At 35.0% G+C, this 14,965-nt stretch overlaps 1 protein-coding gene across 1 annotated transcript in view; it reads left to right on the top strand.

The window, feature by feature from the left end:
* The window catches only part of LOC141333858 (uncharacterized), a 156,729-nt gene extending 142,860 nt beyond the window's left edge, over window positions 1-13,869 (top strand). Inside the window, exons 10-12 of the mRNA XM_073839011.1 lie at window positions 13,248-13,294; window positions 13,374-13,445; window positions 13,623-13,869. Coding sequence (XP_073695112.1) covers window positions 13,248-13,294; window positions 13,374-13,445; window positions 13,623-13,814 — 311 coding nt within the window. The 3' untranslated portion in view covers window positions 13,815-13,869. The remainder of the gene's footprint in view (window positions 1-13,247; window positions 13,295-13,373; window positions 13,446-13,622) is intronic.
* The last annotated feature ends 1,096 nt before the right edge of the window (window positions 13,870-14,965 follow it).

A 14,965-nucleotide genomic window follows, 5' to 3' on the forward strand; every position in this document is an offset into this window, starting at 1 on the left:
TTTGTATATGTTAAATCTACTTTGTCAGATACGGTTAAATCTACTGTGTTAGATATGGTTTTGATACAGCTGAGTTTACTTAACTAATTTGATGGTATTTTGTCAGCACATCATCCACACAAATTTCCCGCTCTGCTTGTAAGGTACATTTCGTTTAACTTAGTTGTACATTCGACAGCAAACGATGTTAATTTACTACGAACATGTAATTCCTTTAATCCTGTAAATGGTTTGATGCAGGCGGGAATGTCTGCTCAGCTCAGGCTAAAGAACATAGATAAATATACGTAGATACCCCATCGGACCGCTCCAAGCACGTAGATGCGTTCAACTTGACATCATTCGCCATACTATATGTTCGCAGACCAACGGATGTGCAGGACTGTGGCATTTCGAACATTCAGTGATTACTATGGTCAGTTACATAGACCTATGGGTGAATGATGTCAAGTTGACCATTGCGAAATGGCGGACGGCTTACGTATATCGGCCCATAGAAATAGTCGCTAATGAGGCATCTACGTATATATCTATGCTAAAGAAGGCTTGAAACTAAGCATGTTCGACGGCCATTTTCTAAACACCAAGGATAATTAGGAGCTTTTCTTTTGTAATCAAATGCCTTTTGAAAGACACAGCTTTTTCTATGTAGGTAATGGCACAAGTACTGTGATTTGTGATCTTTCTGAGGTGTAAACTCAACTTCAAAACTAAACGCAAAACAGTTGTATTTTTACTGTTGTACTCCTTAAAATCTGTTCATTGATTTTTTTTCAGGTCATTTTTTTTAACAATGCTTTGATGGACTTTTGGCTGACATGATCTTTTTTACTTAATTTTGCTAGTTCTATTAAGGTTAACTAGGTTCATGTCGGACTGCTAACTTTGCTTTGCCACTCTTTGTAATTTGGGATGTACAGTAAAACTAGATCACAATACTAAAATGTATTTTATCTGTTATTCTATTTCAAATGGATGAATACGTGAAAACCAAACTAAGAGAATGGAATCTTCAAGAGTTAATTCCCACATTTAAAGGTAATGTTTTGTCCTACCGAGGATGACTGCTTCTTCCTCTATCATCCTCTTTCTCTCCTCAGCGTCAGTCTTAAAGGAGAAGTCCACTTCCAGAACAAAGATTTACAGGTAATGTCATCTAAAATGTTAATGTCTTTCTTTCTTTAGTCATAAAGAAATAGTTTTTTTTTAGTTTGAACTTCCGAAATGCAGTTTAAATGCAGCTTCAAATGATCCCAAATGTGGTTGTAAACGATCCCAGCTCAGGAAGAAGGGTCTTATCTATCGAAATGATCAGTTATTTTCAGAAAAATAAAACAATTTATATACTTTTTAATGTCAATTGCTCATCTTGTCTTACTCTGCCTGGACTGTTTTTGTTCCGGTTCATGACAGTTAGGGTATGTCGAAAAACTCCAATCTCATGTTCACCCTCAACTTCAAAATAGCGCTACATCGCTGTTTTATCTTTTTTGTTAAGGGTGTTTGATCATCTTTGCAAAGACTGGGTCAGTACTTCTGCAGCGATGTAGGATGATTTCTGAAGTTGAGGGAGAAAATACGATTGGAGTTTTTCGACATACCCACAACTGTCTTGAGGCAAGAATACACAGAGTTCAGGAAGAGAAAGGCAAGACGAGCGTTTGATATTAAAAAGTATTTAACCCTTTAGAACGTACGATCACACCGGTGTGATTTGTCTTGGCTGGTCTCTGAAGCGTATGATCACACCAGTGTGATTCGAACGTTTGCCGCATCACGTCATCAGCTGCTAAATTTCAAATCGGTTTTGGCGCGTTGGCTGGCTCTGAGCCAGATCGGACGCGTTGAGCGCTTGTCATATTATCACAACTATTCAGTGTTTTCAACCATATAATGCTTATTTTAGGTTTCAGACATTTAAATACACATAAGTACTAGCAAAACCATACATTTATAGTTTGTAAAACACACACTGATGTCTGTAGAAGAAGCAATAATGATCCTACAAATATATTCTGACAACATATTTTATTGATATCATAAACAGATTATGTAGGTAACTCTAACGTTCACTCTCCTCTTCTCCCAGCTCACCAGAGACTAAGGCCCAATCCCAATTCTATTTTTTACCCCTTCGCCTACCCCTCGCCCCTTCCCCTTGTCCCTTGAAACAAAGTGTAAAGGGGAAGGGCTAAAATATTTCCCCTAAGAAATGGGACACCACTACAACACTGTAATACGTCATCATAGGTTGTCGCTAGTTCCTAATGTTACGTCAGAGGACATGCGCAGATGTTTATCACTCATTCCAAGATGTCAAAATGTTGTCATGTTGCAAAAAGTACAAATGTACGGTGTACGCACCGTTCATTCACATGTGGCCGTAAGCAAAACAAACAACGCATTATCACATGCGCGGCAAATTGCTAATCAGTGTAGTGGTGCCTGGAGAAGTATATATGCTTCATTTGTGAATTTCGTTTTGAACTTTTTATTTGAACGCATTCGTTTTCTGTATCCTTGGACTAAAATGTTTACAGGGGTTCACTGGTTTAAGAAATTTCTGATCGTAAAAATCAGCTTCTTTTTATTTGTAAGGTATCGTTTTTATTATTATGTACTGATTTAAATTACTGGTGCGGTGAGCGGGCGCAGGTGCATTAGGCGCAATCATTAAATACATTTCAAAGCAAGCCGGCTCCACGGTCCTGACTGCATCATCACTGCCTTTATTGGGTGTTTTGAGCGAATATTTACATTTATTCACATGACTGGATGTGGTGGACTGCCATGATTTTGGCGAATGCAGGACACTGAATAATGCGCATCAGAGGGGATTTAAAAAGTGGAAGTGTGTATACACCGTATACCGCGTATACCACACCTACACCACCGTTGCAAATTGCCGTGCCACTGGTCTTTCATGTTTCTAACATGCAGTCAAGTGTATATGACATAAAAATATATTTTGTAATATCGTGCAATCAGTGCTATCTGCTAGCAAACTTTAGCGATTTTTTTGCAAACGTTTATTTACAAAACAACACCATAAACACAAACACAAGATTGAAGGTAATATACATATAATGAAACATTGTCATGAAAATCCTTATTAAAGGCAAAAATTACTTATATTTACGAGTCTGCTTGCTCGAGTGAGCAGCCATGTTGGAAATTTCTCTTAGCCCTTCGTTTGAAGTGAGGTCCTGAAAAATCTTCGTTTGGAGGGCTATCTGGCCCTTCCCCTTACCCCTACCCCTCCAACCAAAAGAGAAATGAGACACCCCTACCCCTTCACGTGAACGCGCCAAACGGAGGGGTAGGGCTAAGTGTAGGGGTAAGGGGTAGAATTGGGATTGAGCCTTACTTTAATGTCTTTCGGGAGGAGAGGATGCATTTGCGTGTTGTGAATCCCACAGCTCAGATTCAGCGCGAACAAACATGGCGGCGCCCATCACCCGGTATAGATTAACTAACGCGGTCATTATAAAAGTATTTCAACTTTTAAATACATTTACTTGCACATATTTCGAAATCGGAATATCAGATATTTCATAATATAGCGAGCATGCTTGTGAATATCAATAATAAAAAAGGAAAACGAAATAAAAGCGATCCATGTGTCTTACAGTGCTGTTGTGGCTGCGGTGTGTCACATGACGCGTCGCCATGGAAACAGTAATGCGAAACATTCCAAAATAACCGTTGCCTAAAAAAACTCACTCTTTGGGGTTAGATAGAATATTTTAAACTCACGTGTGAAAAGGTTAAATTGTTTTTTTGTTTTTTTTTTAATTGAAAATAACGATCTTTCACTAGATAAGACCCTTCTTCCTTGGCTGGGATCATTTACAAATGCATTTGGGAATGTTTGAAGCCACATTTAAACGGCATTTTGGAAGTTCAAAATCGGGGCACCATATCAGTCCATTATATGGAGAAAAATCGTGAAATGATTTCCTCAAAAAAGCTATTTCTTTACGACTACACAAAGAAAGACATGAACATCTTGGATGACAAGGGGGTGAGTACATTATATGTAAATTTTTGTTCTGGACGTGGACTTCTCCTGTCAACACCGACTATCGCAGCTAGCCTACTTTAAAGCTTCAAAAAAGTCTATAAAGTGATTGTAAAACTAATATATTAATTGAGAAGTTAAGTCAACACAAAGTTTTCTGAAGAGACGCAATAGCTTTTTATAATAAACATTACATTTAAACAGAATCTCAAGCATGTTTCCTTGACAGGTTTGTAAGACAAAACAAGTATGCTTGAGCTTCTGCTTTTTTTCTGATCGCTGCTACAAATTGGGGTTTGGAATGACAAAGGGGTGAGTAAATGAAGACAATTTTTAATTTTAGGTGAACTAACTCTTTAAAGGAGAAGTCCACTTCTAGAACAACAATTTACAGATAATGTACTCACCCCCTTGTCATCCAAGATGTTCATGTCTGTCTTTCTTCAGTCGTAAAGAAATTGTGTTTTTTTGAGTAAAAACATTTCAGGATTTTTCTCCATATAATGGACTGATATGGTGCCTGAAGGAAGAAGAGTCTTATCTAGAAAAACAATTGGTTATTTTCATTAAAAAAATAAAAAACTAATACAATTTAAATACTTTTTATTCTTAAACACTCATCTTGTCTCTCGCTCTGCCTGAACTGCATTCTGGCTCAAGACAGTTAGGGTATGTCGAAAAACTCCAATCATATTTTCTCCCTCAACTTCAAAAATAATTTCAAAATCATCCTACATTGCTGCAGAAGTACTGACCCAGTCTTTACAAAGTGAACATGCAAAGGTCAAACACCCTTAACAGAAAAGGTAAAACAGTGATATAGGACGATTTTGAAGTTACGATCCATTACGGTAGAAAATACGGTCAGAGTGTTCAACATACCCTAACTGTCTTGAGCTAGAATACACAGAGTTCAGACAAGGCAGAGCAAGACAAGATGAGCGTTTGACATTGAAAAGTATTTAAATTGTATTACTTTTATGAAAAAAATAAAAAATAAATAAAGATTGTTACACTAGATAAGACCCTTCTTTCTCGTCTGGGAACGTTTACAACTGCATTTGTGATCGTTTGAAGCCGAATTTAAACTGCATTTTGAAAGTTGAAACTCGGGGCACCATATCAGTCCATTATATGAATAAGAAAAATGCTGAAATGTTTTCCTCAAAAAACATAATTTCTTTGTGACTGAAGAAAGAAAGACATGAACATCTTGAATGACAAGGGGGTGAGTACATTATCTGTAAGTTGTTGTTCTGGAAGTGGACTTCTCCGTTAAGGCTGTGACACAAAATAAGCTGACATTATATATAAAAAAAAAAAAAAAAAAAGTAACATCATAAGGCAACCGTGTTGTTGCATTGAGTCATCTGCACCCGGGCCAAAGAGTTGCAGCATAGTGCCAAGGCCATGGTCAGTGGTTAGTGGTAAACTGTTACTAATGCTCGGTTGTGATTCCACTCGTTTGTTTTTGTTGTTGTCGTTTGTAGTCCGCGTGCCGCTGAACCGAATCACTGAATCATTTCACAAAAGATTTGATTTAAATGATTCAGATTTTGAGTTTCTCTCATCACTTCTTATCATCACACGATTGATTCATGATATAGAATGAGTAAAATGAGACGCACTTCTCTGTAACTAAAGGCTGTTTTATTTAAGTAACACTAAATAATGCATTAACAACGTAATAATTTATTTATTTTATATAGTTAGTTAAGTCTTTAACTGATGTAACAGTTTGCTTTGTTTTAAAACTTTAAAACCACAAACCTTTCTTCAGGTGAATCACAACAGATGAGGAGCGCAGCGCATCTTTATGACGTCACATCATCAGAGCAAAATAAAAGTCCCATTGGTTCACTGCTCTCTAGAATCACAAATACACATAATAGAAATGTTGTATATAGAATAGAATTTCGTACCCATATGATGATGCTTTTCCAAAGTTATTAAAATCGTAAATCTATTAATATTTTTTCTCTATTTTTTATTTACATTTATTACACTGTAATTGCCATTAAATTCACATGAAACTACTTAATGCTGCTGTGTAACTGTTAAGAAAGTGTGATGGCAAATTTGATCTATCACTCTTTTGACTATTTTAATCAATCTCTTGATATTTTGTTTGTTTGTTTGTTTGTGTATTTATTTATTCCTCTTTTGGAAAGTCATTAAAACACTGTCAGAGATTTTATTACTATTATTATTATTTTGCTACTGGAGCAAAAACAATATATTTCTCACAGTTTCTATTTACCACTACAGAAGTTTAAAAACTATGACTACTTCAATTTCTGAGAACCCCATAAACGTGAAAAGGGTCTATATACAGACAAAGTCACATAAGAAAAAAGGTTCATGTCCATCTTTGCATGAATTTTGTCAGTCAGGAATTTGGGATGAAGGATGTCCTAAATCATTTTTATTTTTCAGAAGGACAGTTTCTGCCAGGATACTTCTCAATTTCTTCCCGGTCCTTTCTGTAAAAAAGTTGAGTTAAGAGCTTCTGTGGTTTCCAAATATCTTAATTACTATTGACACAATACTAGAAAGTATTCTTACATCTACAATTGAGGAGACTGTAGCAGTCAGAGGAGATGAAAAGTTTAAACACTGTGAATAGTTTTATACACTGGTTGTAAGATCTGCAGACTAACACAGACGCTGCTAATTGCTCTATTATTTATTTACAAACATAAGTCATTAATAACAGATCCACACTGAAAATGAACAAATCTTCTGTAAGGGTCGGTTGGAAATGATTATATGGTTTGTATTTGATTTTTTTTTTTTTTTTTCAGTGGTAATGTTCTCTTATGTAAGGAATTTTGTTTTAAATACAATTTTGCAGTATAAAGGAATATGGTTAATTCATTATTACCTATTCAGTTTCATTGACAAAAATATGCCAACATATTCAGCTGTTACTCCATATCTTCCCTTATTAACAGTGAAAAGTTTAGGTAATAAATACACAATAAACAGTTTATTAGAAATGTCAACTCTAGAAGTACATCCAACAGAAAAACAAAAAAAAAAATGTCATGTTGTATTAGTTTTATGATTTTAGTGAAGTTAAATGTTTTGAGAACAAAATACCTTCAATACACCTGGAGGAAAATGAAGATCAGCAAACTCTTGATAGAGATGGTCCTGTGTGTCGCTGCGGTCATCCAGACAGACTAAAGCACTCAATCACTGTAGTTTTACACAGATTTCAGGAGGCCGTTCTTACAGATGAAGACAAAGCTCTCAGATCACAAGCTTAAACACAGTGTGCTAAGGATGTGAGCAGTTTCATTCGCTCAGACTCTGGAGTTTCAGCCGCTCTAAAACAATCAGCAGAACTATAGCAGTCATTATCACAGAGATCAGGGAAAGACACATTCACACACAACTCAAGTCTTCATTAGCATTAACAATGACACCAACTGAAGAAATGAGGCAGGAGCATCACAGATAAAAGATGACAGTCTCACTTTACATTTGTATTCACACACACCTCAAAGCAAAAGAGATTCATTTAGAATTGAACATTTATCTTTCTGCTAAATTTCTTAGGCAATAATTTCATTTCAACCAATATAATTGTGTCTTTTGCAGTAATGATTGTCACACCTATCAACTGTCCTTTTCTTTGTTTTTGTTTCCATGTTCTTGTTTTTCCTGGTTTCTTGTCCTTGTTTTTCTTGTTCTCTAATGCCCATATTTGGTTTTACTATTCCCGTTTCCATTGATTTCAGGTGTGTCTTGTCTTTCCTTCGTTTAGTTGAGTATTTAAGAGTGTTCTGTTTGTGGTTTTCTCCTCCGATGTCTTCATCCAAGTGAATGTCTTCCTGTTGTACTCCGGAGTTGTGTATCAGTTCGTCTATTAAAGACTGTTTTGATTATACTGAAATGATTATAAAGCATAGTAAATATCTAGTCCTCAATTTGGAAAGGAGGATTTGAGTGCATTAACAACTTGATGAACCTTTGTTAAAAAATAAACGTATTATTTGAAAATACAAACAGTGATTATATAAGTTACATTATTTCTTCAAGATTCGTTATACATAAAGGCACATTTATACGTCTTTATTTATACTCAAACTTAGTCAACTGGAGAATACACGCACTGCTTTATGAAAAATAGAAATGAAAGATATTTTAATTATTTGAACAATTAATTAAATCTTGATATTATTTATTTGAATGTACATGATTGCACAATGAGTTGTGTAAAAGCAACAGGAGTCAGGGTCAGCAAAGCAGACTCAGTGCTATGAACAGACACAAAACCTGACTGAAATTGTTGATTGTACTTAGAAAAGGCTATTTGGCCCAACACAATTTTTTTTAGTACCTTAGGTTAAAGGAACCACAGAATTAGGCTGATAGTTATTTAAAACACATGTGTCTAAGAAAAAAATTCTACAAAAGAAGCATTAGAAAAACAGCAGAAAGATAAAGATTTACATTTTTAAAATGAATATATTTAGTTTTAGGAGTGTGTGAATATGAATGTGAAATCATGGTAAGTGTCATCTTTTGTCTTTATTGGCTGTTGATGTTTCTGCCTCATTTCTTTAATTGGTGTCTTTGTTTCTGCTGATCAATATCTGAGTTAAATATGAATGCAGAGGCTGAAGGTGAGACTTTCCCTGATCTCTGTGATAATGAGTCTATAGTTCTGCTGATTGGATTAGAGTTGCTGAACATCTGGGCAAATTCCTGTAACTGCTTACATCATTTGCATAAATTTATATGCTAATGACGATCCTGAAATCTGTATAAATCTACAGTGATTGAGTGATTTAGTCAGTCTGGATGACTGCAGCGTCACACAGTAACTTCTCAGTCAAGAGTCTCCTGATCTTCTCTTCTGAGTTTACTACAGGTCTAACTGGATATTGCAGGTATTTTGTTTTCAAAACTTGTAACTTCGCTAATATCAAAACACTAATGTAACACATTCATACTATTTGAAGAATGTACTTCTTGAGTTTTAGTTTCTAGTAAAGCAGGTGTTGTATCTTGAACTATTCAACTGTTGTACTTTTTGTTAATTATGTTCATCTTAAACAGGACAAAGTGTCCAAACAAAGAAACACTGGCGTTAATTAAAGAGGAGAGTGAAGATATGAAGATTGAAGAAACATTCAGAGTCAAAGATGAAGATACAGAGGGACAAACAGGTTGGTTTTCATTCTCAAAGCTGTTCTGTTCATTTCCTCAATTCATTTGCCATTGGCAGGTGTTTTTGTACACTTTCTACTCTCCTGCAACTTTCTCTTGTTTATTTTTTAAAGTATTTCAGCTAAAAAAAAAAAAAAAAAAAAAAAAAAAAAATGGATACAGTGCTGTTATAATGTTAATAGGATTTCTATATCTAAACTGAATTTAGGCCAAAACATCTTGTATTTTAGTGTTCTTGTTTAAACTAAATAACAAATTGTTGTTTAAGTAATTGTGTTAATCATAATAATTTCCACATAAAAGCATTCCAAGTCAAACATGAAGATACTGAGGAACAAACAAAGATGGCATTTACTGAAGAGGAAAGTGAAGACATGAGGATTGAAGAAACAAGAACAGAGAAACAAACAGGTTGGTTTTCATTCTCAAAGCTGAACTCACTCATTTAATCCTAACTAAAATTTCTGGCTCTAGAAAAATAGAGATTTAAAAAAAATGCAAGTAGACCTTATTATGTGTAATGTTATGTAAGTTTGAGCTGTTTCAACTGAAATAAATCTGCACTGATCGATAAAATATGTGAGCCTGGACCACAAAACCAGTCTTAAGTCGCTGGGGTATGTTTGTAGCAATAGCCAAAAATACATTGCATGGGTCAAAATTATAGATGTCAAAAATCATTAGGAAATTAAGTAAAGATCATGTTCCATGAAGATTTTTTGTAAAATTCCTACTGTAAATGTATCAAAATGTAATTTTTGATTAGTAATATGCATTGTTAAGATCCTAATTTGGACAAATTTAAAGGTGATTTTCTCAGGATTTGGATTTTTTTGCACCCTCAGATTCCTGATTTTCAAATAGATGTATCTCGGCCAAATATTGTCCTATCCTTACAAACCATACATCAATAGAAAGCTTATTTACTGAGCTTTCCTATTATATACATCTCACGTTTTTTAAAATTTAACCTTATGGCTGGTTTTGTGGTCCAGGGTCACATATATCATTACCTTTGTTTTGTCTCAAGATGAACACCAGTAATGTTTGTTTCTAAGTACGTTTATAAAAATTACTTCAATGTCTTAATTGAACTAGGGTCTAATCCTGGCTTCATCTAAACCCTGTTTGTAAACCTTCACTTACCAAATTATTCCTCTTTTATACTCATAGAATCCAAAAAATGGGGGGGGGAAAACTAAACAAAACAAAAACAAACAAACAAACAGAAAAACAAAACTCAGTCCTTGAAATGTGTTTGCTATGTATAAAAAAAAATGTAAAATCTATACTTATTAATGATTAATTTATCTTTAATTAACTTAAGTTTTGTATGTGATCTCTGTCTCTTATTCTTTGTTAAATTTACTCATTGTGTGTTGTCTCTGTGTAGTTAAAACAGCAGGTTCAACTGTGCGCCAATGTCCTCACTGCCGGACCAAGATGAACTGCCGAAACAGGCGTTGTGTTAAGGTGATTGTGTGTAACTTATGTGTTATTATATAAATATATATATATATATATAGTATTGGATTCATTGTAATAATCAATGTATTTTTTTGTTTCTTTTTGTAGTGTGGAAAACTGCTTGATTTTAAACACAGACAATCGGTACGATTGGCAAAGTTTCGTGCCCGAGCCCAACAGTGGGCAAAAACTACTATTCAATCTCGGAATCAATCAAAGGTTCTTGACAACGCAACTGTCATGGTAAGAAAAATTCTACCTAATTTCATTACCTCACACTTTGTGCTATTTAAAAACAATTACATTGTTCACATATTTGTATGTAAAACATTGTCAGGTTTATGGACTCTTTTTCTGTGTTTTCCTAGTGTTTTTCCCCCCTGTGGTTTCAATGTTTTGGTTTCTTCCTTTGTCTCCCCCTATTGTTCTGTTTGACTTGGTTTCCACCTTTGCCCATATTTGGAATTCCCCCTCATTTCCTTGATTGTTTACACCTGTCTTGTTTACATGCCACACCCCTCTGCTACCCTTTAAATAGTTGTTTGTTCCCCATTTACTTTGTCCTGTCTTAAAGTTACTGGATTCCTGTTTTGTTTTATTAAATAGTTGTTTGTTTGTTTGTTTGTTTTTTGTTACTCCTGGCTCCTCATCCCCAGCGCACCATGACAAACATAATATGTTTACAAGTACATGAATAAATTTTTATTCCTGTAAACTGACAGTTCATATTAAAAATTATTATTTAAAAGAACCTGAGTTCTTTTAAATAAAAGAGCAAATTGGCATTTGGCAAAGTCATACACTGCAGCAAAAAAAAAAAAAAAAAAAAAAAAATTGTGTTGGCTTGGAGTGACATGAGGTTAAATAGATTTTTCACTATTTCATTCTAGAATTATTACAAACCATTTTTAAAATCTGTATTGTTTGACATTCTTATATTTTAGATGGAAAAGCTCAAAGCTCTTGGATATGTCCCTCTTCTTTTACTGGGGAAATGTTCCAAGGCTCAAAAGTGGACAGCAGAGGTCCAATGCCCCCTTGAGTTCCCACCTGAGGGACATGGACTGATGGAAAAAATGCTCGTACATTTCGAGCACATTTTACAGGGTAAGATGCATTGGCAAACACCCAATACTTAAATGTTTGTCTAATATTTCAATGTGTACAATAAGTTTGGAGTTTGACTGTAGAACCAAAGAGGCCTGTTGAGGAAGAGAGAGACAAAGTGACAAAAAATATTAAACAGGCAAAGGGGGTAAAGAAACAGGCAGAGAAGAGAAAGTTTCATGCACTTGAGATGGAGGAAACGGAAGAGAGAAGAAAGATTAAGGGAGTCGTTTTAAAAGCAGATTGGCGAGAAGAAGAAAACGAGGTGAAGCAAAGACTCTAGATACAGGAAAATGTTGCACTACTATTACGTATGAATAGGAGAAAGTGTAACGATTAACATGGAGAACTGATCAAGTCATCCCAGTTGCCACTAGAAGCTCCACTTGCTATAGAAATAGACAGTATTTTGAGAAGCACGTTTGACTGATCTAGACAAAAAGTATGTTTTTATAACTATGTGAACATAAGAAACAAATGTTACGAGACAGTTGTTGTCCGAATTCATTGGTGATTTCAAATATGAAATTTAACCATAAGGTTAGTGAACAGTTTACCCATTCAAAGAGATAGGAACTGCACTTGGTTTCAAAGATGACTTTTCAAAGATAAACAAGGAACATGTGACCTCAGACTCAAAGAAAACAGTTTTTGACAGACATTTGAACTAATGCTAAAAAAAACTTTTTACTGTTTTCTTCACAGCAAATCAGCTGTCAACATGGCAGCAAAAAGAAAGCACCAAAACAGATGGAAGCAGGTAAGAAATGTTACACAATACAATTTAGCTCAGTTCCTGGAGCTACACCAACTGAATGCAATATGAAGAGGTGAAACATAATATTAAAATGGGAAATATGGCTGAAAAAGCCTTGCAGACAATAGCAGATCGATTGAATGCAAAAGCAGTGCTCCACTGAAACCATCATAATTACAATTCAAGCTTGTCATTTCCACAAATTAACAGTTTTACACTTTGCCTTAAATGTGAGCAGTGGACACGAATGTTACTCAGGAAATGTATTATGAAGATTGCTGTTAGTTTATTTTAATTATCTCATCTATCTACTCTTTTATCTATTTTTATTTTATTTTTTGTCTACTTTTATCTAATCTATAATTTGATCTAATTTTATCTTATTGTTCTAATCGATTTTATGTCTCTTATCCTTGTCACAGAACAAACATGTCTGGCCAAAAAAGGACCCGGCAGCAAGTCAACACTATGAACAAGAAAATTAAAAAGGCTCATAAATCTGGCACAGAGTGTGGCCCTCCAACCCAAGACTTGACCACAGCAGAGGAGCTGAATAAAGAGAAGCCAGTGATGGAAGGCATCCATAGAGAGACAGCAGCAGGAGAAACTGACCTCTTCTCACAAGGTACATTATTGCTGTACTACTGCACATGGAAAACAATCAAATGTTTAGATTTTGTTATGTGGACTGTCTGACTTTGCCTTACCTTGCAGTGTCTGGTAACACACTTACACTTCTGGAGGCAGCAGACTCTGATCCGGTGAGTACTCTTTTATTAAAATCATAGGCTTGGCATGTCCTGACAAAACTATTAATACAAGTTCTGTTGAATATCGCAGAGGGAAGACACTTCTGCAGCAGTGGAGTTCACTTCTGATGACGATGAGATGCTGGACTCCAGAAGGCTTGAGGTATCATGTCCATTTTATGAAAATGTTTAGTCCATAATCAATAAGAAGTCAGCGATGTGGTGCTAATAGAAAATATCATATTTGTAACAGTGCAGCCTGGTAACATTGTGAGTATTGTCTAAAGTGAATCTACAATATGCACAAATCCTGCTTTGCTAATTGATGTGTGTTTTACAGAATTCACCAACTGTCAGACCTCTCTACACCACGCATCTTAAGAGACAGATAGAGCTGGCAGAACTCAAGATCAAACTGAACAAGAGAAAGCTGCAGGACATGGAGCCTGAGATGGAAATTAAACGCAAGACACTGAGGAAACTGGACTTGGAAATCCAGAAACTAGAAAGAGAACTAAGTGATTTCAGTTGAAACTGTAACCATAACTGTAACACAATGCCTAATCATTGTTATTTTATCTCTCCAAATAAAATAAAAAATTCCAAAACATTGTGGTCTTTAAGGGTTTTTAATGAATGAACACTACATAGTCATTGATCCAGTGAAGTGGAACTAGAATTTAGGAAGATAACCACACAGTGTGTGCTACCAATGCCTAATAATAATGAACGAGTGACATACATTATCTTTTATGAAGGCATAGACCAGTTTTCATTTCTGTTATCTGGGGAAATGGCAACATTGTCAATATCCAAAGCAACTCTGAGAGCTCTTTCTTTTCCTAAGCTGATCCTTTCCTAAGTAGACCCACCATTGAGCAGGTCTTTTGAGCAAGAATAAAGAATAAATCTTCATAGTAATTTAATTTAGCTAAATGTCTGCTTTCATGCAAGTAAGGGCTAAATTCAGACAGGATAACTGGAAAATTCCAGCTTAATCCCTTCCTTTACCTGGTAAATGGTGGCAAATACACTGCTCAAAAAATAAAGGGAACACTAAAATAACATCCTAGATCTGATTGAAATAAAAATTCTTATTAAATGCTTTGTTCTTTACATAGTTGAATGGGCTGACAACAAATTAACACAAAAATTATCTATGAAAATCTAATTTATTAACCAATGGAGGTCTGGAATTTGGAGTCACACTTTGGAGTACTTAAGTAACAGTTACTTATATGTGACCCTGGACCACAAAACCAGTCTTAAGTCGCTGGGGTATATTTGTAGCCATAGCCAAAAATACATAGTATGGGTCAAAATTATTGATTTTTCTTTTATGTCAAAAATCATTAGGAAATTAAGTAAAGATCATGTTCCATGAAGATTTTTTGTAAAATTCCCACTGTAAACCTATCAAAATGTAATTTTTGATTAGTAATATGCATTGTTAAGAACCTAATTTGGACAACTTTAAAGGTGATTTTCTCAGTATTTTGATTTTTTGCACCCTTAGATTTCAGATTTTCAAATAGATGTATCTCGGCCAAATATTGTCCTATCCTAACAAACCATACATCAATGGAAAGCTTATTTATTGAGCTTTCATATGATGTATATATCTCAGTTTTGTAAAATTTAACCTTATGACTGGTTTTGTGGTCCAGGGTCACATATAGAGAC

This window comes from Garra rufa, chromosome 4 (genome assembly GCF_049309525.1).
Source record: "Garra rufa chromosome 4, GarRuf1.0, whole genome shotgun sequence".
NCBI lineage: Eukaryota > Metazoa > Chordata > Actinopteri > Cypriniformes > Cyprinidae > Garra > Garra rufa.